This window comes from Hyla sarda, chromosome 5 (genome assembly GCF_029499605.1).
Source record: "Hyla sarda isolate aHylSar1 chromosome 5, aHylSar1.hap1, whole genome shotgun sequence".
Taxonomy (NCBI): domain Eukaryota; kingdom Metazoa; phylum Chordata; class Amphibia; order Anura; family Hylidae; genus Hyla; species Hyla sarda.
Genome location: NC_079193.1, coordinates 374,054,454 through 374,080,333, shown reverse-complemented (window position 1 = coordinate 374,080,333; position 25,880 = coordinate 374,054,454). Strand labels below are relative to the sequence as shown.

The window sequence follows — 25,880 nt, the reverse complement described above, 5'->3', positions numbered from 1 at the left end:
AATATAGGATATAACTCCGGATCAGTACAGGATAAGTAATGTGATGTATGTACACAGTGACCTCACCAGCAGAATAGTGAGTACAGCTCTGGAGTATAATACAGGATATAACTCCGGATCAGTACAGGATAAGTAATGTATGTACACAGTGACCTCACCAGCAGAATAGTGAGTACAGCTCTGGAGTATAATACAGGATATAACTCAGGATCAGTACAGGATAAGTAATGTAATGTATGTACACAGTGACCCCGCCAGCAGAATAGGGAGTACAGCTGTGGAGTATAATACAGGATATAACTCAGGATCAGTACAGAATAAGTAATGTATGTACAGAGTGACCTCACCAGCAGAATAGTGAGTACAGCTGTGGATTATAATACAGGATATAACTCAGGATCAGTACAGGATAAGTAATGTAATGTATGTACACAGTGACCTTACCAGCAGAATAGTGAGTACAGCTCTGGAGTATAATACAGGATATAACTCAGGATCAGTACAGGATAAGTAATGTAATGTATGTACACAGTGACCTCACCAGCAGAATAGTGAGTACAGCTATTAAGTATAATACAGGATATAACTCAGGATCAGTACACGTAAGTTATGTAGCTGTTCAGTGACTCCATTGTTTATGTATCTTATATCATATATACAATTATATATACTTTGGCTTTAGAGCTGGCTTTAGAGCTTAATTTTTCTAACATTCTGGAGTATAATATAGGATATAACTCCGGATCAGTACAGGATAAGTAATGTGATGTATGTACACAGTGACCTCACCAGCAGAATAGTGAGTACAGCTCTGGAGTATAATACAGGATATAACTCCGGATCAGTACAGGATAAGTAATGTATGTACACAGTGACCTCACCAGCAGAATAGTGAGTACAGCTCTGGAGTATAATACAGGATATAACTCAGGATCAGTACAGGATAAGTAATGTAATATATGTACACAGTGACCTCACCAGCAGAATAGTGAGTACAGCTCTGGAGTATAATACAGGATATAACTCAGGATCAGTACAGGATAAGTAATGTAATGTATGTACACAGTGACCCCGCCAGCAGAATAGGGAGTACAGCTGTGGAGTATAATACAGGATATAACTCAGGATCAGTACAGAATAAGTAATGTATGTACAGAGTGACCTCACCAGCAGAATAGTGAGTACAGCTGTGGATTATAATACAGGATATAACTCAGGATCAGTACAGGATAAGTAATGTAATGTATGTACACAGTGACCTTACCAGCAGAATAGTGAGTACAGCTCTGGAGTATAATACAGGATATAACTCAGGATCAGTACAGGATAAGTAATGTAATGTATGTACACAGTGACCTCACCAGCAGAATAGTGAGTACAGCTCTGTAGTATAATACAGGATATAACTCAGGATCAGTACACGTAAGTTATGTAGCTGTTCAGTGACTCCATTGTTTATGTATCTTATATCATATATACAATTATATATACTTTGGCCCTGCTAATACGAAGTTTTGTTTAGTCCCAGCCTCCTAACATATCCATAGTTGTAGAAATTGTTCCTTCTGATTTGTCTGCTCCTTGCTTAGAATAAAATTCTTACAGTAAATACTGACTAACCATTGGGGCAATGTGATACCGAACACTTGAGTAATTCAGATGCTAAAATATATGACGTGATAGCACAGAAATGGCTGAATGAAATAGTAAATGAGAGAAACTCAATGAGATTCATATTTACATTTATTTTTATTCTGATTTTTCAGGGAATAATCCAGAAGATTGTGGACAGTCACAAAGTCAAATGCGTCTCCTCGTATGGATTACGTCTCAGTCACCTGCGCTCCGAGGAGGTTCACTGGCTGCACCCGGATATAGGGGTGTCTCATGTTAGAGAGAAATACGAACAGTCCCATCCACCAGAAGAATGGAAGTAAGTGAACTGCAGACCCACAAATATCAGTGTTAGTGGAGTTGGTTTTATATAACATTCTCTGGCCCATCAGAGGGTCAGGGCTGCTACTCTGACTTCTCACCATCAGCTGTGAAGGTCACGATGACACCTCACACTGCTTTATTGCATGGGGAGCTGAGCAGACGGGTGTCCGCCGAGCTCCCGCTTCCCATTACTAAGTTATCCTGAAAAATACACCTGCCCTGCGGGGATACTTACCTGAGGGGTGCTCTGCTTTCTGGAAGGTTTCCTGCAGCAGTGGATGCCGTCTTGGATCCTTCTACTGGGTGCCTGCGGCGGTGCACGGATCTCCTGGTCGGTGCCTGCACAGGTGGTGGTGGCGGCACTCACGGAGGTGGCCGGCCCTGGAGAGAGACGGAGGGGAGGCTCTGGTGGTCCAGTGAGGTGCTCTGTGTAGTTCCCGGGTTCCAGCGCTGGTCTCTGATTGCTGAAGCCGGAACCCCCGCCATTGCTGGCCTTTGTGGGCGGGGCTTGATCCTGAGCTACGTCTCCCTGGCAACTCCCGCTCTGCCCGCTGGGTTGCCTCTGGACTCCTGCATTGCTAGGCTTCTCGGTGCACAAGTCCTTCTCTCGAATTGATCTCGCCTTTCCTTTGGCTGACCTATTTCCAGCAGTGAGTGAAGTGTGTTATACCAGGGATCTCAGATCATTCTGCCTTAATAGTTACATTGTCACTGGGTCCTCTTCCCTCCTCTCGATTGTGGAGAATGCACCCGGGGTGGCTTCAGGCGGAGGAGGTTTCTTCCACTCTAGAGGTCGCACGTACTGATTGTTGGACACCTAATGCCTCCCATCCGGATGTCTTGATCCAATGGGATGCCTATAAGGCAACTATTCAGGGAGTGTGTGTGGCCGGTGTGGCGGGTAGGAGAGCGGAGTTGGGTGCCAAAGAGATGAAGTTACAGTCTGAAATACGGGTCCTTGAAGCCGCAGTGATTGGGGATCCTACTTCAGAGGCAGAAAGGGCATGGGCCAGGGCGCAGCTGTCTCTTCTGATTATACAGAAGGATCATGTACACTTGAAGATGGCGGATAGGGAAGCTGCCATATTTTAATTTGGGGACAAAAATGGTAAACTGTTAGCTTACTTGTCCAGGGAGAGCCGTCCTGTAGCTTCCATACCCTGTATACGTACTTAGGATGGGACTCTTAGCTCTGACCCGATGATTATTAATGGGATCTGTCACTCCTTTTATAGTTCCCTCTACTCCTCATCCTCTAGGGTGTCCCCTGAGACTATACTGTCCTTTCTGGGAGAGTTGCCCCTAAGTCCCTTGACCTCACTTCAGTTCTCGACCCTTGAGGCCCCTTTGACAGCTGACGAGGTGTATAGACTCTATAGACTTATAAAAGACTCCGGGATTAGATGGACTTGTAGGGGATTGGTACAGGGTGAACGAGGAGAAATTGATTCCTATCCTGCTTAATCTGTATGTGAAGACCTTGGAGTCTGGGGCCCTGCCTGACTCTGTGGCCCTTTTTTGTGGTACTTCTCAAGCCTGGAAAGGATCCGACTTTGCTGGACTCTTATCTAAATTGGTAGGTATGCGGGCCCTAGGGGAATCATATAGTAAGCGCACCCATACCCTAAAAACAGGTCCAAAGCGGAGGACTCGCATCAGGCACCAAATATAATGCCATTCAACTGAGTCAAATGCCTTATATACATCAAGGCTAACTAACCAGAAGAAACGTCCTCCTCCGCTGCCGAGATGTTTAGCTGTAATCTCTTGACATTAAAGGAGTACTCCGGTGAAAACCTTTTTTCTTTTAAATCAACTGGTGGCAGAAAGTTAAACATGTTTGTAAATTACTTCTATTAAAAAATCTTAATCCTTCCTGTACTTATAAGCTGCTGAATACTACAGAGGAAATTATTTTCTTTTTGGAATGCTCTCGGATGACATCACGAGCACAGTTCTCTCTGCTGACGTTATTATAATAATAATAACTCTTTATTTATTGTTGTCCTTAGTGGGATTTGAATCCAAGTCCCCAGCACTTCAAGGCAGCAGTGCTAACCACTGAGCCACCATGCTGCCGTTTCTCATAAATCTGCTATGCACGGTTGCTAAAATGGACAGAGATGTCAGCAGAGAGCACTGTGCTCATGATGTCATCAGTGTTCCAAATAGAAAGGAATTTCCTCTGTAGCATCCAGCAGCTAATAAGTACTGGAAGGATTAAGATTTTTTAATAGAAGTAATTTACAAATATGTTTAACTTTCTGGCACCAGTTGATGTAAAAGAAAAAAGGTTTTCATTGGAGTACCCCTTTAATATCTGTGGCCCTCCCTGGCATTAACCCAGTCTGGGCAGGGTGAACCACTGAAGAAATGACTCCTCTAAGCCTGTTTGCCAGTACCTTTGCCAGAATTTTAATATTAACATTAAGAAGGGATATCGCCGTTGGCTGTCCGGGCATGCTGGGTGTTGTAGTTTTGCAACATCTGGAGTTCCGCAGGTTGTAGACCACTGTCCTATACTTTACATTGCACGGATCCCTCAACATACGATGGTCCATTTGGAACGGATTACCATCGTATGTTGAGGGACCACTGTACAGTGATCACTCTTTAGGGGAACTGGTTCCTTCTATTATGACCGGATCCAGTCGGGCATGTTCACATGTTCAAATTAGTTAATAAATAAATGAATACAATTGTATATGATACATTTAACGTATAAACAAGTGTAATGTAGGTATACATGCAAGTGGTATTACATCACCTAAACGCAAAAAAAGCATTTGCTTAAAAATAAAGTGAGTACGGAGCCGGTGTGTGTAACATACATTGATGTCAGCGCGGTGGCAGACCACTGATCTATCTCTAGATCGCGCTGCGCCTCGCCAAGTTTATGCTGATTATTTCGTTCACAGTTGCTGTGTTGGGTAATGTGTAACATTTAGTATTGCTGAAACACCATAATATTTGTTTAAAAAGTCGCACCTCTCCGTTGAGAGTTGGCGCATGCGCGAACTGAGAATAAAAGATAACTGTGGGCATGCCGGTGACCGAGGGAGCGCGTATCTCGGCTGGCGTAATGCAAGTGATTGTAAGTGGAATTGGGAGAGAATGGAAGGTTTGTATTGATGAAAAAGATGCATGAAAGGATGGCAGGTATTTATATCCATGGTTATACAAGTGGGAAGATTACGAGGGTTGTGTTAATGAAAAAAATACATGGAAGGATCGTTGATGATGGTGAGAGAGTGGATATAGTGTTCATGGATAGGGAAGGAGGATCGTAAATGATGGTTAGGAGAGAAGGGATACAATGGGGAAGAGTGTATGAAGGATCGTTGTTCATGATGAATAAATGGATAAGATGTTTATTGGTGGGTGTTGGGTGTGGATGAAGGGGGATTTGGATGTATAGTATAAAACGAAATATAGAGTTGGAAATAAATGTGATATGAAAGCGAGATGGCTGGTTGGATAAAGGATAAGATTGTTAGTCGGTGGTAGTTGTCAGAATTGGACAACAGTACAGTGGTCCCTCAACATACGATGGTAATCCGCTCCAAATGGACCATCGTTTGTGGAAACCATCGCATGTTGAGGGATCCGTGCAATGTAAAGTATAGGACAGTGGTCTACAACCTGCGGACCTCCAGATGTTGCAAAACTACAACACCCAGCATGCCCGGACAGCCGTTGGCTGTCCGGGCATGCTGGGTGTTGTAGTTTTGCAACATCTGGAGGTCCGCAGGTTGAAGACCACTGGTATTGGAGGTTATACTCACGTGTTCCCGCCGCTCGTCACCGCTGCCCTGGATGTCGCCTTCCATCGCTGTCGCCGCGTCCCCGGGGTGTCCCCGACGCTCCGGCAAGGCTTCTTCCCCGGCATCCTCGCTCTCCGTCGCCGCCATCACGTCGCTACGCACGCCGCTCCTATTGGATGACGGGACGGCGTGCGCAGCGACGTGATGACAACGATGGAGAGCGCCGACAATGCAGGGGATCCCGAAGAGGATGCGCCGGAGCCCTGAGGACAGGTAAGTGATCATCAGCGGACCACACGGGGCACCGTAAACAGCTATCCGATGGCAGCTGAAGTAGTCTGCGCTGCTGGATAGCCGTTTATGCGATGGCCCCGACATACAAAAGCATCGTATATTGATGCTGCCTTCAACATGCAATGGCCTCTGAGAGTGATCGTATGCTGAAATGATCGTATGTCGGGGCCATCGTAGGTCGGGGGGGTCACTGTATTTAGAAAAGCTGCTTGAGATAGATATTTTTTTTTTTTTACTTTGTTACTGTTCTGTGTCCACATTGCCTATACAGACCTGTGTTTCCCCATGGTGACAGACTACAAACAAGGCCTGTGTAGTCACATCATGCAGTCCTACTGCTTTCCCTGTTCTTCCTATTAAACTTATGGCAGAATCACAAGACGTAGAGGACAGATCGGAGAATATCACTGCAGGATCTGAGGACACAGTAACAATGGAGATACATAGGTCTAATTTAGAGCTGCATATGCTCAATATGTTTCGACAAAGATTATTGCAAAAGCTGAACCTATCCTTGTCCCTGTTTGGATGGCTAAGACAAGTTTGTAGACAAGTTTGTAGGAGCTTTATGTTGCATTTGCTCATTTACAGCGCCATTAATGTACATGTTCAATGGATTTACATAGTGACGCAGGTCATGCAGCTAAGTACAGCAGCTTTGTCTACCTGCATTGTGGGTAATGTAAATAAATGTGGTGCCATTGCTCCATACAAGTTACTGAGACCAGAAATCGGTTCTAGATGAATCTCTAACAGTTTCACCAACTTTGGGGTTTGTCCGCACCCTTTGACGTTCATAGTTTCCTTTTGTAAAATTCCGCCACTTGAGGCAATGATCTCCAAACTGAGGCTCCCCAGGTGTTGCCAAACTACAACTCCCAGCATGTCCTGACAGCCTTCGGAGTTGTAGTTTTGCAACACCTGGAGATCCACAGGTTGGGAATCGCTGCCATAGTGTATAAGTTTGTTGGCGAATCCCTTCTCAATACATTTGTGCGGTCATCTCTTCGTTTGCTGTATTCAGACTAGGGCTGCACGATATATATCTCTCAATCGAATCGGGATTCTTGCGAATAGTGATATGGCTCCCGTATCGCACACACTCTTGGGCTGTTGCCTTAATTCATATGCTAAGTCAGTGTTTCCCAACCAGGGTGGCTCCAGCTGTTGCAGAAGTACAACTCCCAGCATGCCCAGGCTCGTCTAGCCCAGTCCCTGTAGGTGTGCCGCAGATACCGTTGTCCTCCATGTGGTCCCGGTATTTTCTCTGCTGTACTGAGCGCCAGGCAGGAGATCATGGGGGTGCCAGTGGTCAGACCTCCCAGATAGGTGATACGTTTTTCTAATCTGGACTACTCCTTTAATGCGCCATCCCCTTGCCTGCACATCAGCATGACTACTAGCGATCGTCTACTACAGGCATGTGATGGTAAGAACAAGCAGACTCGTGAGCGGTGATGTGGAACCAGCGCCAAATATGACTGATAAGGATATAATGGGATTTATTTTCTTTTTATTAGCCTCCAGCTCGGTTAATAATAAAATTCTCGCTCAGCCCTTTGTGTCTTCGGTTATCTGTATTCCACAAGTCGGCGTGCCAGCAAAGAAGTGAAGCGCACGGCAGATAGAAGCGGATCGTCTCGTGTTCCCTGTAATTAATGGAAGCTGTGATGTTCAGTCTAATGAACGGCTGTGTTTTTGCTGGCAGGTCGGATCATGACCGGGTGGGGAGGGGGCATTGATATTAATGTTATGTTGTAGGCGCTTGGAGCAGACGCCACTTCCGACATTGCTCAGCTGTGAAGAAGGAAAAAAATAAGATGCTTCTGTGACCTTTTTCTTTTCTTGAAGAAAAATCATTTTAATTCCATCTGAAGCAGCACAGAGTATTTTAGGAGATAAGTAAGGCTGGGTTCACATTGCGTTTTACCCCACGGGAGCGCATACGGCAGGGGAGAGCTAAAAACTTGCGCTCCCGTATGCCTTTCTATGCGTGGTCGACCACGGTTTTAGGTGCGGGGAAAAAGCGCATACGGGGCAAAAATGAGCCAACCGAACGTTTCACTGCGGTCGGCTCATTGAAATGAATTACATACGGGAGCGCATAGAAAGGCATGCTGGAGCGCAAGTTTTTAGCTCTCCCCTGCTGTATGCGGTCCCGTTGGGGGAAACGTAATGGGTTCACATCACGTTTTTGCCATACTGTTTTCAATCAGTTTTTCTAAAGAAAACCGTATGGCAAAAAAACGGATGGAACCGTATGGGGAAAAAGTAAACCGTATGCTTTTTTAAACGGTATACTGTTTTTAAAAGTGCATATAGTCCCGTCCGTTTAAAAAATAAAAAAAAGTCTGGAAATGTTGTCCATTTTTAATGGGAGGGGTGTTGGGTGGGGACTTTAGGATGCAAATGCGCATGTGCAAAGCAAAAACCGTATACATGTGCATTTCCCATTGAAGTCCATGTTAAAAACCGTACTGCAACCGCATACATTTGTTTTAACATGGACGTCAATGGGAAACGCACATGTATACGGTTCCATACAGTAAGCCGTATACGGTTTTTACTTTGCACATGCGCATTTGCATCCTAAAGTCCCCACCCAACACCCAAAATTTTTAAAAACGTTTTAATATATATATATATATATATATATATATATATATATATATATAAAAACGGACGGAACCGTATGCACTCTTAAAAACAGTATACGGTTTAAAAACCGCATACGGTTTACTTTTTCCCATACGGTTCCATCCGTTTTTTTTGCCATACGGTTTTCTTTAGAAAAACTGATTGAAAACAGTATGGCAAAAACGTGGTGTGAACCCAGCCTAAGCTGATCTCGTGTTGGCAGTGATGGTATTGAGGACGTGGGTAATGTCATGGTGTGAGGAGGGGGACAGAGGCAATTTGAAAGTCACAGACTGAACCTTAGAGTGGAAGGAGCAGGGTGTCCAGCGGCGCAGAGTGTTTCGGCGCAGAGTGTTTCGGCGCAGAGTGTTTCGGCGCAGAGTGTTTCGGCGCAGAGTGTTTCGGCGCAGAGTGTTTCGGCGCAGAGTGTTTCGGCGCAGAGTGTTTCGGCGCAGAGTGTTTCGGCGCAGAGTGTTTCGGCGCAGAGTGTTTCGGCGCAGAGTGTTTCGGCGCAGAGTGTTTCGGCGCAGAGTGTTTCGGCGCAGAGTGTTTCGGCGCAGAGTGTTTCGGCGCAGAGTGTTTCGGCGCAGAGTGTTTCGGCGCAGAGTGTTTCGGCGCAGAGTGTTTCGGCGCAGAGTGTTTCGGCGCAGAGTGTTTCGGCGCAGAGTGTTTCGGCGCAGAGTGTTTCGGCGCAGAGTGTTTCGGCGCAGAGTGTTTCGGCGCAGAGTGTTTCGGCGCAGAGTGTTTCGGCGCAGAGTGTTTCGGCGCAGAGTGTTTCGGCGCAGAGTGTTTCGGCGCAGAGTGTTTCGGCGCAGAGTGTTTCGGCGCAGAGTGTTTCGGCGCAGAGTGTTTCGGCGCAGAGTGTTTCGGCGCAGAGTGTTTCGGCGCAGAGTGTTTCGGCGCAGAGTGTTTCGGCGCAGAGTGTTTCGGCGCAGAGTGTTTCGGCGCAGAGTGTTTCGGCGCAGAGTGTTTCGGCGCAGAGTGTTTCGGCGCAGAGTGTTTCGGCGCAGAGTGTTTCGGCGCAGAGTGTTTCGGCGCAGAGTGTTTCGGCGCAGAGTGTTTCGGCGCAGAGTGTTTCGGCGCAGAGTGTTTCGGCGCAGAGTGTTTCGGCGCAGAGTGTTTCGGCGCAGAGTGTTTCGGCGCAGAGTGTTTCGGCGCAGAGTGTTTCGGCGCAGAGTGTTTCGGCGCAGAGTGTTTCGGCGCAGAGTGTTTCGGCGCAGAGTGTTTCGGCGCAGAGTGTTTCGGCGCAGAGTGTTTCGGCGCAGAGTGTTTCGGCGCAGAGTGTTTCGGCGCAGAGTGTTTCGGCGCAGAGTGTTTCGGCGCAGAGTGTTTCGGCGCAGAGTGTTTCGGCGCAGAGTGTTTCGGCGCAGAGTGTTTCGGCGCAGAGTGTTTCGGCGCAGAGTGTTTCGGCGCAGAGTGTTTCGGCGCAGAGTGTTTCGGCGCAGAGTGTTTCGGCGCAGAGTGTTTCGGCGCAGAGTGTTTCGGCGCAGAGTGTTTCGGCGCAGAGTGTTTCGGCGCAGAGTGTTTCGGCGCAGAGTGTTTCGGCGCAGAGTGTTTCGGCGCAGAGTGTTTCGGCGCAGAGTGTTTCGGCGCAGAGTGTTTCGGCGCAGAGTGTTTCGGCGCAGAGTGTTTCGGCGCAGAGTGTTTCGGCGCAGAGTGTTTCGGCGCAGAGTGTTTCGGCGCAGAGTGTTTCGGCGCAGAGTGTTTCGGCGCAGAGTGTTTCGGCGCAGAGTGTTTCGGCGCAGAGTGTTTCGGCGCAGAGTGTTTCGGCGCAGAGTGTTTCGGCGCAGAGTGTTTCGGCGCAGAGTGTTTCGGCGCAGAGTGTTTCGGCGCAGAGTGTTTCGGCGCAGAGTGTTTCGGCGCAGAGTGTTTCGGCGCAGAGTGTTTCGGCGCAGAGTGTTTCGGCGCAGAGTGTTTTGGCGCAGAGTGTTTTGGCGCAGAGTGTTTTGGCGCAGAGTGTTTTGGCGCAGCTACGTGCTGTTCTGGAGTGACCAGTCTATTCATGACCGCAGTGGGGGCACTTCAGCTGAATATTTGTGCTGTGTGTGTGTTCTGATTTCATGTGATTTCTCTGTACTTCTATATTGATCTGCGGTGTATGCACTCATTCCCCCCCGCTGATCAGCTGATTGAAGGCGCTGCGGCAGTGGTGTCACCTCCCGAGCACAGTATCGTACATTGGATCTCATCTGCGGTACCAGGTACCACAGATACTAAATGTATAAAGAGGCCGGAGCGCTCCCATGACCTCCGTAAACTGTAAACAGATGAGATATTAGTTGTTATGAATATAAAACTTCTGGGATATCACTTTAAACTCTTCATAATAAAAAAAATTATGCTACTTTTTTACATACTTTGTGTTACAAATATATTTTACCTCTACTGATACATTGTAACGAACTGTCAAAAAATGATAGAGACTTATACTGCTGGTATGTTCAGGGTGAGTGTACAGTATTAAAATGTAACACTTAATCAATATGCTGATAAAAGCTATCCTCAAAAACATAGTCAGAAGGTCCGAATGGACCCTGTATAGTCAAAGCCCTTGGCTGTCCGGGCATGCTGGGAGTTGTAGTTTTGCAACAGCTGGAGACACAAATTTTAGATAACTGTGGTCTAGGGCAGTGGTCTTCAACCTGCGGACCTCCAGATGTTGCAAAACTACAACTCCCAACATGCCCGGACAGCCAACGGCTGTCCGGGCATGCTGGGAGTTGTAGTTTTGCAACATCTGGAGGTCCGCAGGTTGAAGACCACTGGTCTAGGGGGTACCATAGTGTACTGGGATACCTTTAATGGGGCACTCCACTGGAAAACATTTTATTTTTTAAATCAACTGGTGCCAAAAAGTTAAACAGTTTTGTAAATTACTTCTATTAAAAAATCTTAATCCTTCCAGTACTTAGCTGCTGTTATGATCCACATTTTTGAATTTATTTCCTTTCTGTTTGATCACAGTGCTCTCTGCTGACACCTCTGTCTACGTCAGGAACTGTCCAGAGCAGGAGAGGTTTACTATGGGGATTTTATCCTATTCTGGACTTTTCCTAAAATGGACACAGGTGTCAGCAGAGAGCACTGTGGACAGGCAGAAAGGAAATTCAAAAAGAAAAGAAGGTCATGTGGATCATAACAGCAGCTAATAAGTACTGGAAGGAATAAGATTTTTTTAATAGAAGTAATTTACAAATCCGTTTAACTTTTTGGCACCAGTTGATGAAAAGGACGTCCCATAGACCTGAATGGAGGGGTCGTGGCATGACGTCCGGTCTCCAATCCCTGAAACGCAGAGACTGGAGCAGCAGCCACGCATAGAATGAGGGTGCTGCTCAGAGATCCCGGGGGGGTCCCAGCGGTGGGCCCCCCGCAATCAGACAACTTATCTCCTATACTTTGGCTTGGGGATAAGATTTCTTTGCCTGGAAAACCTCTTTAATTCTGCTGCTCCATGTGATGCGATGTCCTCAGATCTGCAGAGTGAGAACCACTGTGGAGCAGAAGTCTCGACGTGAAAAGAGCGGAAGAAACTTTATGCACCAACACTCCTACAATTCCCCCGAGAAAACCCCAAGTGTCTAATTTAGTGGTGATAGAAGTTTCCCTTCTTGCTCATAAAATGTCCAGGCAACCGCCCTAGAAAAAGGATGACCCCTGCGCCGATCTACCACTTGAACTATCCCGGATTCCCCTTAATCCAGGCAAAAACTTTTTTATATATATCAACTGGCTCCAGAAAGTTACAGATTTGTAAATCACTTCTATAAAAAAAATCTTTATCCTTTCAGTACTTATGAGCTTCTGAAGTTAAGGTTGTTCTTTTCTGTCTAAGTGCTCTCTGATGACACCTGTCTCGGGAAATGCCCAGTTTAGAAGAGGTTTACTATGGGGATTTGCTTCTAAACTGGGCGGTTCCCGAGACACGTGTCGTCAGAGAGCACTTAGACAGAAAAGAACAACCTTAACTTCAGAAGCTCATAAGTACTGAAAGGATTAAGATTTTTTTTAATAGAAGTAATTTACAAACTTTCTGGAGCCAGTTGATATATAAAAAAAAGTTTTTGCCTGGAAAGTTGGGGTGAGGATAGGTACGTCACAGGAATAAAGTTGGTGTATAAAGTCCAAAATATCAGAGTAACCATACACTACCTCTGTGGTCTACAACTATGGACCACAGGCACCCTGATCCCTGTGGTTCTGGGTATTAATACGGACATTTTGGACTTTATACCCCAACCTTATTCCTGTGAATAAGGTTATATATATATATATATATATATATATATATATATAATAGGGGAATATGCAAATCAGCTCATTACATCACCTTTTCAGGCGATGTTCCCTGGTATCAGCTTAGCTCCAGTTACGGAATATAAAAAGCTAATCGGGATTAATGCCAAGCCAGAACTCTCTCTCCAGAAGGAAAGAGCACCCATGGGTGCTCTTTCCTTCTGGAGAGAGAGTTCTGGCTTGGCATTAATCCCGATTAGCTTTTTATATTCCGTAACTGGAGCTAAGCTGATACCAGGGAACATCGCCTGAAAAGGTGATGTAATGAGCTGATTTGCATATTCCCCTACCCAGAATGCCTGCGGAGTGCTTACCCATCCCGTTTATATAATATATATATATTCTTATAGTAAATTTGAGTAGCCGTATTAGTCCAGTGATGCAGATGCAAACCAAAAAATGTTGCAGTATCTTGTACGGTTAGTCCAATAAAAAAACATATTACAACATACTGCAAACTTTTTTTGATTTTCATCTATATTCTTATATATATTCATTATACCACTCCCGCAATGCTTGAAATATCACAGTCCCATCATCCAGGCCTGGTCCTCTTCTGGCTTTTGTTTCCGGACACGTTACACGTCAGCTCATCACTGGCCGCAGCGTTGCCTCCCCTTGCCGAGGACAGGTTGAGCTGCAAAGTCATGTACCGGGCCCGGTGTAATGAAGAAAACCCTGGGCCCGTTAGATGACACTGACACGCAACCGATCACCGACTGAGGCGGGACATTGCTGTGACCGGTGATAAGCTGACCTGCAAGTGTGAAGTGACGGGCACCAAAAGCTGGAAGAGAGGTCAAGGGCCGGAGGACAGGACAGCAGAACCACCAGAAGGTAACTTAATGTTTTTTATTTTTATTCTGGCATCTTGGCCATAATGGCTAAAAAAGACCAGTTCTCCTTCATCTACCCCTGACAAATCCACAGATATGAAAGAAATACGTAGGATTTAAAGGAGTTCTCTAAGCTAAAACTTTTAACCCCCGCTGTGCCCGGGCTCTAAAACTATACATAATAAACTTTCACTTACCTGCCTACGATTCCCCCGTTGTTCCGATATCGCCGTCCCGTTCTCCGGTCCCGGTCTCTTCCACTTCCTGTGGGTCGGTGACTTCATTCTGCGCTCAGCCTATCAGCGGCCGCAGCAATGTCCCGTCGCGGCCTCTGATAGGCTGAGCGCAGAGTGAAGTCACCGACCCGCAGGAAGTGGAAGAGAACGGGACGGCGATATCGGAACAACGGGGGGATCGTAGGCAGGTAAGTGAAAGTTTATTATGTATAGTTTTACAGCCCAGGCACAGCGGGGGTTAAAAGTTTTAGCTTACAGAACTCCTTTAAAATTTGATGGCAACCAGGGAAAGTTTAAGGGGTAGATAGGGACAGGGGTCGCCCTCACTGTGGACATGTCACGCAATTCTGGTGCTCCAAAACCTTCTCATCTTGTATGTTTGGTCCACCATCCATATGGACTATGTATTTTACACTTGATGGCTTTTTAGGAGGGATCCCAGTACACAAGGGGACTAATTAATTGACCTGTTAGGGACGGGTATTTTCTTTGACCCCTCACACATTGGCTACACAGCGGCCATTCGGACCTTCAGACTTCGTTTTTTAGATAAGCTTTTAAAAGCAAATTGATTAAATCTGTGTTTTCCAAAGCTGCTTGCAATACTACTGTATTTTTGCAACAGCTGGAGACACACTGGGGGAGATTTATCAAATCCTGCCTAGAGGAAAAGTAGCGGAGTTGTCCATAGCAACCAATCAGATCGCATCTTTTATTTTTAAAAAGACTTATGGAAAATGAAAGAAGCGATCTGATTGGTTGCTATGGGCAACTCAGCAGTTTTCCTCTAGACAGGTTTTGATAAATCTCCCCCGTAAATGTAAAGTTTTAATAGTGTACACCAGTGGTCTCCAAACTGCGGCCCTCCAGATGTTGCAAAACTACGACTCCCAGCATGCCCGGACAGCCAACGGCTGTCCGGGCATGCTGGGAGTTGTAGTTTTGCAACATCTGGAGGGCCGCAGTTTGGAGACCACTGGTGTACACCCTTTGTATGATTTGGTGTAATACAGACTTGCCCTTTACTTGACCAGGTTCTGCTCACAGAGGTTCGTCTAGGCTGGATATAATTGTAACAAACCCTCAGCTGTCCGAAGTCAGGACTGGTTTTCAATCTCTGGATGTGAATAAGAATGTTCATATTCATTGCCAGCAAGCAGAGAGATGAAAATTGTGCGGTGAAAGAAACACTTACACCCTGGTGTATATTTCTTCTGTGATTTACACCAATTTCTGACCTAAATGATGGTAATTGTGTTGGGTTGTGTAAGGCCATGCCCCTTTCCAGTAAACCCTGCCCAGTTTTAGATCAAGTCAGGGGCAAAAGCTCCAAAAAGTCTTAACACAATTTGTATTTGACGTGCGCCAAAATCACTCCCAATTTTTATTTAATTTTAATTTTTCGTTTTTGTTTTTTTTGTGAAAGTTGATCACTGGTGTGAGAGCTGCTGGGTTTGTCTCCATTTTTCACTTACGTGTCTTACATTTGTTTTTCAGGTACGAGCTGAGAATTCGATATTTACCCAAAGGTTTCCTGAACCAGTTCACGGAGGACAAGCCTACCCTAAATTTCTTCTACCAACAGGTAAGTGCCTGGGCTGCTCCAGAGACAGTGACCGCGACGGATGGTCGGCTCTGCAATACATCACTTTGCCTTAACCAGCCTAGCGGTATTCCCGAGCGTGACTCGGGGTTAATTTTCGCTGCTAGAAGCGGTAACCCCGAGTCACGCTCGGGGTAGAATTGCAGAGTTGCTGTGCGGGCTGCACAGTATATCGCAAAAGCAATCGAATCGCGATTTTTGCTTTTTGCGATGTAGTGATGCAGCCCCCGGGAAAATATGTGATTATCTGCTTGGGTCGGCTCCCGTTGCAGGGGCCGGCCAGAGCAGGTAAAGACATATACTAAAAGTCAGTGTTTCTCAACCAGGGGGCCTCCAGATGTTGCAAAACTACAACTCTCAGCATGCCCGGACAGCCAAAGGCTGTCCGGGCATGCTGGGAGCAGTAGTTTCACAACAGCTGGAGGCCCCCTGGTAGAAAACCCTGAACTAAGTGTAAAAGTAAAAAGGAAGAAAATAAAAAAACCTTTTGCTCACCTAATCCCGGTCCCTGCAGATGTCGTTCCCCTCCGTGCGCTCTGTTCACTGCTCTATTCATCTTACAGGACCTTTCCCTTTTCAGCCAATCACGGGCCGCAGTGGTGTAAAGCCTGTGATTGGCTGAAGGGGAAAGGACTTGTTCTGCAGCAAATACACTAGGTTTGAAATCTGCCCGGCAAACCTAATGTATTTGCTGCAGGACAAGAAGGTGACAAGGTGACAAGGGGGGAATGTGACACAGGGGAGAATGTAACAAGGGGGGGGGGGGGGGGAATGTGACAAGGGGGGGGGGAATGTGACATAGGGGGGAATGTAACAAGGGGGGGTGGAATGTGACAAGGGGGGGGGGGAATGTGACATAGGGGGGAATGTGACAAGGGGGGGGGGAATGTGACATAGGGGGGAATGTAACAAGGGGGGGTGGAATGTGACAAGGGGGGGGGGGAATGTGACATAGGGGGGAATGTGACATAGGGGGGAATGTGACAGAGGGGAGAATGTGACAAGGGGGGGGGGATGTGACAGGGGGGAGGAATGTGACAAAGGGGGGATGTGACAGGGGGGGAGTGGAATGTAACATGGAGGGGGGAGAAGGTAACAAGGGGGGGGGGAGAATGTAACAAGGGGGGAATGTGACAGGGGGGATGAATGTGACGGGGGGGAGAGTGTAACAAGGGGGGAGAATGTGACAGGGGGGATGAATGTGACAGGGGGGGGGGAATGCAACAAGGGGGGGGGGAATGTGACAGGGGGGGAATGTGATATGGGGGGGGAAAATGTGACAAGGGAGGGGGAATGTGACGGGGGGAGATGTGGAATTTCAATGCAAAAAATTGTACCGCTTTTGGTACAAATTTCCAGACTGAATCATACCGCTAGGGAGGTTAAAGGAGATATCTCATGGAAATAAACGTATCCCCTATCCGCAGGACACGGGGATAAGTTTTAGATCGCAGGGGGTAGTATCGCGGTATTTCACGGTATTTTAATTTTTTTTTTACATAGAGACTTGCATTGAGGTGGCGTAGCGGAACTAAATGGGCTTTTGGAACTAAATGATCTGAACACTGGGGCAGTAGAGTTCCCTTTTAAATAGATGTAACAAACAACCCTACAGCCTCCAGCTGTTGCAAAATTACAACTCCCAGCATGTTGGACTATATAGTAGTATATAGTATAGGTCAGTGTTTCCCAACTAGGGGTGCCTCCAGCTGTTGCAAAACTACTACTCCCAGCATGCCCGGACAGCCGTTGGCTGTCCGGGCATGCTGGGAGTTGTAGTTTTGCAACAGCTGGAGGGCCTACTGTAGGTAAAGTATATTATACAGACCCCTGTCCATCCCAGAACCCTGACTCACCTTCCCAGTTGCTGCAGGGACCGTCCGGGGAGGGTGGTCCGGGCCATCCATCCTTTCTGTAGTGTTCGGCGGCATTCCGGGTGGAGGGTGAACCGGTCCGGGCTGTCCTTCTCCGGGGTTCCTCTTCTCCACTCCGGGCAGGCTCCCGCCTAGTAATGCTGCATAGGCGCTGCTTCATGCGCAGCGACGCACCTGACGTCACGGCGTAGCGGCGTCTATGCAGCGTACTAGCCCGGAGCCTGCCCGGAGTGGAGAAGAGGACCCCCGGAGAAGGACAGCCTGGACCGGTTCACCCTCCACCCGTAATGCCGCCGGACACTACAGGAAGGATGGATGGCCCGGACCACCCCCATTACGGTTAAGTTTAATTTTTTCTATAGACTCGGAGGGTGGGGGAGGGGCCCGACCGGTATAGCGGTATGGGCAAAAATCCATACTGTGGGAGAAAAAAAGCTATCCGGTTCATACCGGTATACCGCCCAGCACTAGCAGGGGGTCTGAGCACTGGGCCCCCCGCGTTCTTCTGTACGAGCCCTCTGCTCTCCACTGGAGCAGCGTGTTGTGACTCCCACCTGTAGCGGGAGCTGCCACACTCCCTCCATATATCTCTATGGGATAGCTGAAGATAGCCGAACGACTCTCCCATAGAGATATATGGAGTGGGCGGGGGGGGGGGTGTTGTGCTGCTTGAAGGGAAGAGCAGAGGGGCCTATACAGGAGATCGCAAGGACCCCAGCACTCTGACTGCATTGATCAGTGTTATCAGTGCTCTGCTACTCTAGCCTGCTGAGCAGGCATAGAGCAGCAGATCACTGATAGGATGGAGAGGGATGCACCCCTCCCCCTTTTCCCAGGAGGGAGTTTAAATGTTTAAATTGGTGGTTGATCTAGCATGTCACCCAGTCAAGAGGCTATATGCACAGCAGAGGGGAGAGTTGTGAGTATTAGACTCATAATGTATGTTAGGGCCCATCCGAAAATGGCCGCCTCCACGTGGCGGATGGGGGACACGTTTTGATCAAAAAGTGCGCTGAGAGCCTTTAAAAAAAAATATAAAAATTTTGATAAAATGTGCCGCTGCTATTTTTGTGTTTGTATACTTTGTATTTGCCACAGCAGCATGCACTTGTATATCATGTAGTTGTGCTGGCTATTTGTGTTTTTTGTAGTTTGCTGAGCGTGCCTGCAGTGCACGTCCTGCAACCAGAGCTGCTGCTGTGCTTTTGGCTTAAAAGAATCCCCTACTCTGCCCCCCTCAACATGTTTCACTGCTCCCACAGCTTTGTCAAGAGGTAGCGGGCATATACACAATACCACATTTTTTCTATCTAAGAGCCGAGGAACGTGCTCTCGAATCACCCAAAGTGCAAGAAAAAGTGCAAACGTGTAACACACAAAAAAAAAAAAAACCTGCACAGAGGATGCGGTCTATCGCAAGCCCTTCTCCGATAGGAGAGAGGCCCCCAAACAAACCTTACCCTTCGCCTCCGGTCCAAAAGGTACCTGCTAGGTTCCAGGTTCGATGTCCCTTTTTGCCAAAGCTACTAAGGGACCACAAATGCTCCCGGCATCCCCCTAGGCGTCAGCCAAGGTATCTGCCCGCAGAGCCGATAACGGTAGGTACCCTGTCAAAGGTGTACCCGTGGTGTTTGCAGGGAGGTGCGGCACCTAATGGCCACACACTCCTCCCCTAGACCGCCAGGAGGGACACCCAGAAGGGCTACCGCATCCTGACAAATCCTGTGGACACACAACACGCAAAAAGTGACACAGTGAGACAAAAATAAATAAATAAGTGAATGTGTGCAGATATACTGCCCGGCCGGATCTATAAAAATTTCTCTGATCCTATCCAGAGTGAGTGCCACAAGGTGAAGAGATTATGGTGCCCGTGCTTCAACTCAGTGAGTCCATCCTCCCAGTGAGTTTCGGCACCTCGGGGTCACCACTCCCCGAGGCACTAAAGTACCTCATCTCTAGACCCTCTCAGCCTCATGGCGAGACCCGGAGGAAGCAGGTCACATCGGGGCAGCCGTCGGGCTTATTACTCAGAACCAGCCCCGAAACACCCCGGTACACCTGCTCCCTACCATGCAGCACCCATCCCCACCAGTTCCATACTGGCGTATCCTGCCACCAGCACTAAACTGATAAGAACAGATACCACACTTGATCTTAGCCAAAACCACATGCTGCGCTAACATTCCGCTCCATCACAATGGATATGTGGGTGCATTGAATGTCATAACATATCTATGTAGTACAATTGTTGCTTCTTGTCTGTATAATGGCCATACAGCTCCGGGGAGTTCTAGGTCTCAATGAAGAGGCCCAGCAGTGTGTTTAGTCTTAGGGTGCGTTCACACTACGGAATTGCCGCGGAATTTCCGGGCGGAATTCCACGGGCGCAATTCCGCGGTGTGAACTTTAACATTAGTTTGAACGGGTTTCCGCGAGACCCGTTCACACTGCGGAATTTCAGCGGCGGACATTTCCGCCGCTGAAAGTGTTCCGCGCAAAGAAAGAACATGTTTATTCTTTGTGCAGAATCCGCGAGCGGACCATAGCCATCAATGGTGACGGCTCAGTGCCCCGCGGCCCTAGCGCCGAAGAACCTCCGGTGGCCGCCGCCAGGCGGAATCTCCGCTTGCGGAATTCAGCCGCGAGAATTCCATAGTGTGAACGCACCCTAAGAGAGGAATCCTCGCGTAAAAATTAAGCCGCGTATTATTTTACGTTTTTTTTTTTTGTGTGGGATCAATGCGGAATTCCGTGCGGAATATAGGAGGAAACTTGGCCCTTTTTTTTTTTTTTGCTGGACTACAACCGCCAATTGGAATTTTCCATTTTATTTTATTTTTTTCGTGTGGAATTTCCACGCAAATTTCGTGCAAAAACTATTTTTCAAGCGGAATTTTTTTTTTTTACCGTTGACTTCAATGGACTTCTGCTCGCGTATTCCACAAGAAGAATAAACATGTTCTTTCTTCTAGCGGAACGGAATTCCGTGAGCGGAATTTACGCAGTGTGAACAGTGCAGAGTAAGATACATTGAAGTCAATGGAAAAGCAGATGTTAATTATTTCTAAGCGGAGAATTCAAGAGAAGTTACTCGAGGGAATCACTCAGTGTGAACGCAGCCTTATAGGCAATGAACCCTGGGAAACAAAGTATGCAGATTAGCTGAGCTCTAGAAGGAAGTAATGTCTCTCTACTGCCACCTATAGGATGCATTGTGTATTGTACAAGTTGAACTGCATTATTTCGTTGTACCGTTTGGGGTCTGGGGTCCAACTGTTGCAAAACTACAACTCCCAGCATGCCCGGACAGCCGTTGGCTGTCCGGGCATGCTGGGAGTTGTAGTTTTGAAACAGTTGGAGACACACTGTTAAAAAAAAATAAAAAAAAAACACTGGGCTAGCCTCACGTGTTGTCTCCTTTGTGCCTGTGGGGTGCATATTAGTGATCCCTGGATATAGTGTGCGTGTAGGATCCAACAGCTTGGACGTCTCTGTTAGTCGTCCTGCCCCCTATTGCCTGGGGATGAGAGGTTCTGCAGTTTTTGTGGTATATACTGCGTCTGCATGAATTGTTCTATATACTAACCTCCCAGGCACCATCTAGCCATCGCCCTCAATGGGATGTGACAGTGACTGCAGGCTGCATTATGTCAGCGACCCAGATGCTGCGCATACATCTTGTCACGGCCAGTAATGTCTATTAAATCAATGTTTCCCAACCTGTGGGTCTCCAGCTGTTGCAAAATCTCAACTGGCAGCTCCGTGCCCTCTAAGCGGCTTCTAACATGTGAAGTCCGGGCTGTTTTGCTCACAGAGCATTGTCTAGACTGGATACAATTGTATCACTTCTCCGCTGAGAACAGGACTAGCTATGTACAATGTATCAGTCTGGAGTCCAGGATGTTTAGCTCACAGAGCATTGTCTATAGACTGGATACAATTGTATCACGTCTCAGCTGAGAGCAGGACTAGCTATGTACAATGTATCAGTCTGGAGTCCAGGATGTTTAGCTCACAGAGCATTGTCTAGACTGGATACAATTGTATCACTTCTCATCTGAGAGCAGGACTAGCTATGTACAATGTATCAGTCTGGAGTCCAGGATGTTTAGCTCACAGAGCATTGTCTAGACTGGATACAATTGTATCACTTCTCAGCTGAGAGCAGGACTAGCTATGTACAATGTATCAGTTTGTAGTCCAGGATGTTTAGCTCACAGAGCATTGTCTAGACTGGATACAATTGTATACACTTCTCAGCTGAGAGCAGGACTAGCTATGTACAATGTATCAGTCTGGAGTCCAGGATGTTAAGCTCACAGAGCATTGTCTAGACTGGATACAATTGTATCACTTCTCAGCTGAGGGCAGGACTAGCTATGTACAATGTATCAGTCTGGAGTCTGTGCTGTTTAGCTCACAGAGCATTGTCTAGACTGGATACAATTGTATCACTTCTCAGCTGAGAGCAGGACTAGCTATGTACAATGTATCAGTCTGGAGTCTGTGCTGTTTAGCTCACAGAGCATTGTCTAGACTGGATACAATTGCATCACTTCTCAGCTGAGAGCAGGACTAGCTATGTACAATGTATCAGTCTGGAGGCTGTGCTGTTTAGCTCACAGAGCATTGTCTACACTAGTCATACACTAGTATACAGTGAGTACAAACCTTATATAGGTGGCCCCTCAAACAACGACCAGTAATCCGGCCGCATCTGAATAGGGTCCTCCTCCTCTTTCCGTGACGTGGGGGTGATAGGTAAAACCCGGAGAAAAAATAAGAAGGTGAAGAGGAAAAAGCGGAGACAAAGAAGGAACCAAGGGAAAAAAATAGAAAAAAGAGAGAAGAGAAGATAAAAAACGGGGAAGAAAAGGAAAGAAAAAAGAGGAAAAAAAAAGAAAGAAAGAAAAAGAAGAAAAGGAAAGGAAAAGAAAGGAGAAAAGGAATGAGGACCATGGGTAATCACCCTCACGTAACAGAAAAAGCTTACAATCTTAGACAATACAGAAATATATAAAAACAGTAAATGTTTATTACATGTAAATGAAATATTTTAAAAAGGTCAATAATAAAACACATAATCATATTCTAAGACTGCTCCCCAAAGGGAGAGAAAAGATGAAAGGAATGAGCTATGTTTGAGGTTTCATATGGAAAAAATGTTAAGCGATAAACAGTAGATTAGATGGTATTAATATTTTTTGTATAATAAATAAAAATTAAAAATAATTTTTTTTTTTTTTTTTTTTTTTATAAGAAGATACATAATGTAATAATATAATATATACCAATCACTTTCTCACAAGAGAAAGAATACTGTATCCTATGAAACCATAACATAGATACTCTTACAGGATCAGCAAGTATCCTAATTAATCTGGGACACTGAAACCGGCCAAGGAAAAGGGGAGAAAAACTGGGGGGAGGGACGGGGGAAAAAAAAGAGGAAAGAAAGCCTATAATAGAATGGTCATGGGCATCCTGATTGAGAGGAACAAAGGAAAATTAAAGAAGAATAACAACACCAATTTGATGGAGAGAGCAAAAATAGATCAAAACATAAATATAAGTTTAAATATGGGGTACCCATATAGATGCACAAATAAGTGTTATGTTAAGGCGAGCAGGAGGAACAAAGCTAGATGAATCTCAACCAAAATGCCTAATAGTGGAGAATGGTGTCCATCCTTTTATTAAGGCCCCGAGGGACGCGACTGTCCAATCTCAAAATCCAATAGACCTCTCGGTCCAGGAGTTTGAGCTTGACATTGCCACCCCTCACAGGTGGGCTAACTCGTTCCAACCCCTGTAGCATAAGGGATGACGTATTTCCGGCATGTACCTCGGCTAAAACCTCATATTTAAACTTAAATTTATGTTTTGATCTATTTTTGCTCTCTCCATCAAATTGGTGTTGTTATTCTTCTTTAATTTTCCTTTGTTCCTCTCAATCAGGATGCCCATGACCATTCTATTATAGGCTTTCTTTCCTCTTTTTTTTTCCCCCGTCCCTCCCCCCAGTTTTTCTCCCCTTTTCCTTGGCCGGTTTCAGTGTCCCAGATTAATTAGGATACTTGCTGATCCTGTAAGAGTATCTATGTTATGGTTTCATAGGATACAGTATTCTTTCTCTTGTGAGAAAGTGATTGGTATATATTATATTATTACATTATGTATCTTCTTATAAAAAAAAAAAAAAAAAAAAAAAAAAAATTATTTTTAATTTTTATTTATTATACAAAAAATATTAATACCATCTAATCTACTGTTTATCGCTTAACATTTTTTCCATATGAAACCTCAAAACATAGCTCATTCCTTTCATCTTTTCTCTCCCTTTGGGGAGCAGTCTTAGAATATGATTATGTGTTTTATTATTGACCTTTTTAAAATATTTCATTTACATGTAATAAACATTTACTGTTTTTATATATTTCTGTATTGTCTAAGATTGTAACCTTTTTCTGTTACGTGAGGGTGATTACCCATGGTCCTCATTCCTTTTCTCCTTTCTTTTCCTTACCTTTTCTTCTTTTTCTTTCTTTCTTTTTTTCCCCTTTTTTCTTTCCTTTTCTTCCCCGTTTTTTATCTTCTCTTCTCTCTTTTTTCTATTTTTTTCCCTTGGTTCCTTCTTTGTCTCCGCTTTTTCCTCTTCACCTTCTTATTTTTTCTCCGGGTTTTACCTATCACCCCCACGTCACGGAAAGAGGAGGAGGACCCTATTCAGATGCGGCCGGATTACTGGTCGTTGTTTGAGGGGCCACCTATATAAGGTTTGTACTCACTGTATACTAGTGTATGACTAAGGTCCAGCTTTAGGACCGAAACGCGTCACCTTGTCATGTTCTCCTTGTCTTTTTGGCTATTGGAATAAACATCCAGTTCCTTCATATTCGCGCTGGACATTTTGCTTTTACTTGTCAGTTCCAGTCGGTGTTGCCCACGCCGGTCCTGGCACGACGGGCTGAGGGAGTGAGCTGGACTATACACTTCTTTGTCTGTAGCTATATACAATGTATCAGTCTGGAGTCCAGGATGTTTAGCTCACAGAGCATTGTCTAGACTGGATACAATTGTATCACTTCTCAGCTGAGAGCAGGACTAGCTATGTACAATGTATCAGTGTGGAGTCCAGGATGTTTAGCTCACAGAGCATTGTCTAGACTGGATACAATTGTCTCCACTTCTCAGCTGAGTGCAGGACTAGCTATGTACAGGATTTTCAGTCGGTGAATATGGGGATAAATTACAAGCCGTATTCCTCATCCTCCCCCCTTGTCTCTACCTGACACTATACATCATGTATAACCTGCTTCAGGACTGATATTAATGGCGTTGGCTGCTCAGGACAAAGCCGCTCTGTGCCGGTACCTGCATCACGTGCCGCCAGCAGGACTTCATAAGATGCTCAAGGTCCTATAGAGACTTTGTGCGTCACAAAAACACAGCGGCATTGTCTGCTTCCACCACCGCTGTTTCACGCTGATAAGAAGCAAATCTTCTAATACCTTTCACTTCCTATTGGTATTTACTTATATTGTATGGGATGAAGTCTCAGTTATTAGAGCCCCTGCCTGTTAAAAGGATTAGAACAAAGGGAATTGATTCTTTTACTTATTTACTTAAAGTTTTATTTAACTGGATATGGCTGAGCTGCAATACCAGACACAGCCCATAGACAAGAGGGGCACTGTAGCCGTTCCAAAATTGTTGTTCTTAGTTTTGTCTGCTTGTGGGAAAGCTGGGTGGCAGCCAGTACGGATGCTGTCACGGCATCATAGTGCAGTGTTTCAAAACCAGGGTGCCTCCAGCGGTTGCAAAACTACAACTCCCAGCATGCCCGAACAGCCAACGGCTGTTCGGGCATGCTGGGAGTTGTAGTTTTACAACAGCTGGAGGCACCCTGGTTTGGAAACACTGCCTTGGGGTGCAGGTTGACCTGCTTTCCTTGACGACTAAAGGACAAATCTGACTAGATATGTCGGAAGGAAGGTATAACAAGAAATGACCATGTATCTAGGCAAAGTGTGTACCCGTACGGCTGTAGGTAGGTAGCCATCCCGTCATTCAGGACCAGAGCCGCATTGTCCCTGCTCCACACAAGTCCGTATTCGCTCTTCTCCGTAGTGACAGGTTCACGGCCGCCCGAGGATTGCTGCGATTCCCGACCGCCAGGACATTGTTTTCAGTGTGAGAACCAAGGCCGAGCTGATAAGAGAGGAAACGGCTCGCAAAACCGGTCCAATGTACGTCACCTAGAGGACAGACCCAGCAAACGCTGAACAGTGTGCAGTGTTAAAGGGGTATTCCAGGAAAAAACTATTTTTTATATATATATATATATATATATCAACTGGCTCCAGAAAGTTAAACAAATTTGTAAATTACTTCTATTA

General features: G+C 46.1%; 1 protein-coding gene across 23 annotated transcripts in view; it reads left to right on the top strand.

Moving 5' to 3' along the window:
* Window positions 1-25,880, top strand: part of PTK2 (protein tyrosine kinase 2) — a 360,567-nt gene that overhangs the window by 164,650 nt on the left and 170,037 nt on the right. For 22 of the 23 annotated variants that reach the window (XM_056522839.1, XM_056522834.1, XM_056522836.1 and 19 more), the window contains 2 exons: window positions 1,767-1,933; window positions 15,499-15,586. In XM_056522839.1, coding sequence (XP_056378814.1) covers window positions 1,767-1,933; window positions 15,499-15,586 — 255 coding nt within the window. Of the gene's footprint in view, window positions 1-1,766; window positions 1,938-15,498; window positions 15,587-25,880 lie in introns of those variants that run through there. The other variant, XM_056522846.1, reaches the window with a different exon arrangement.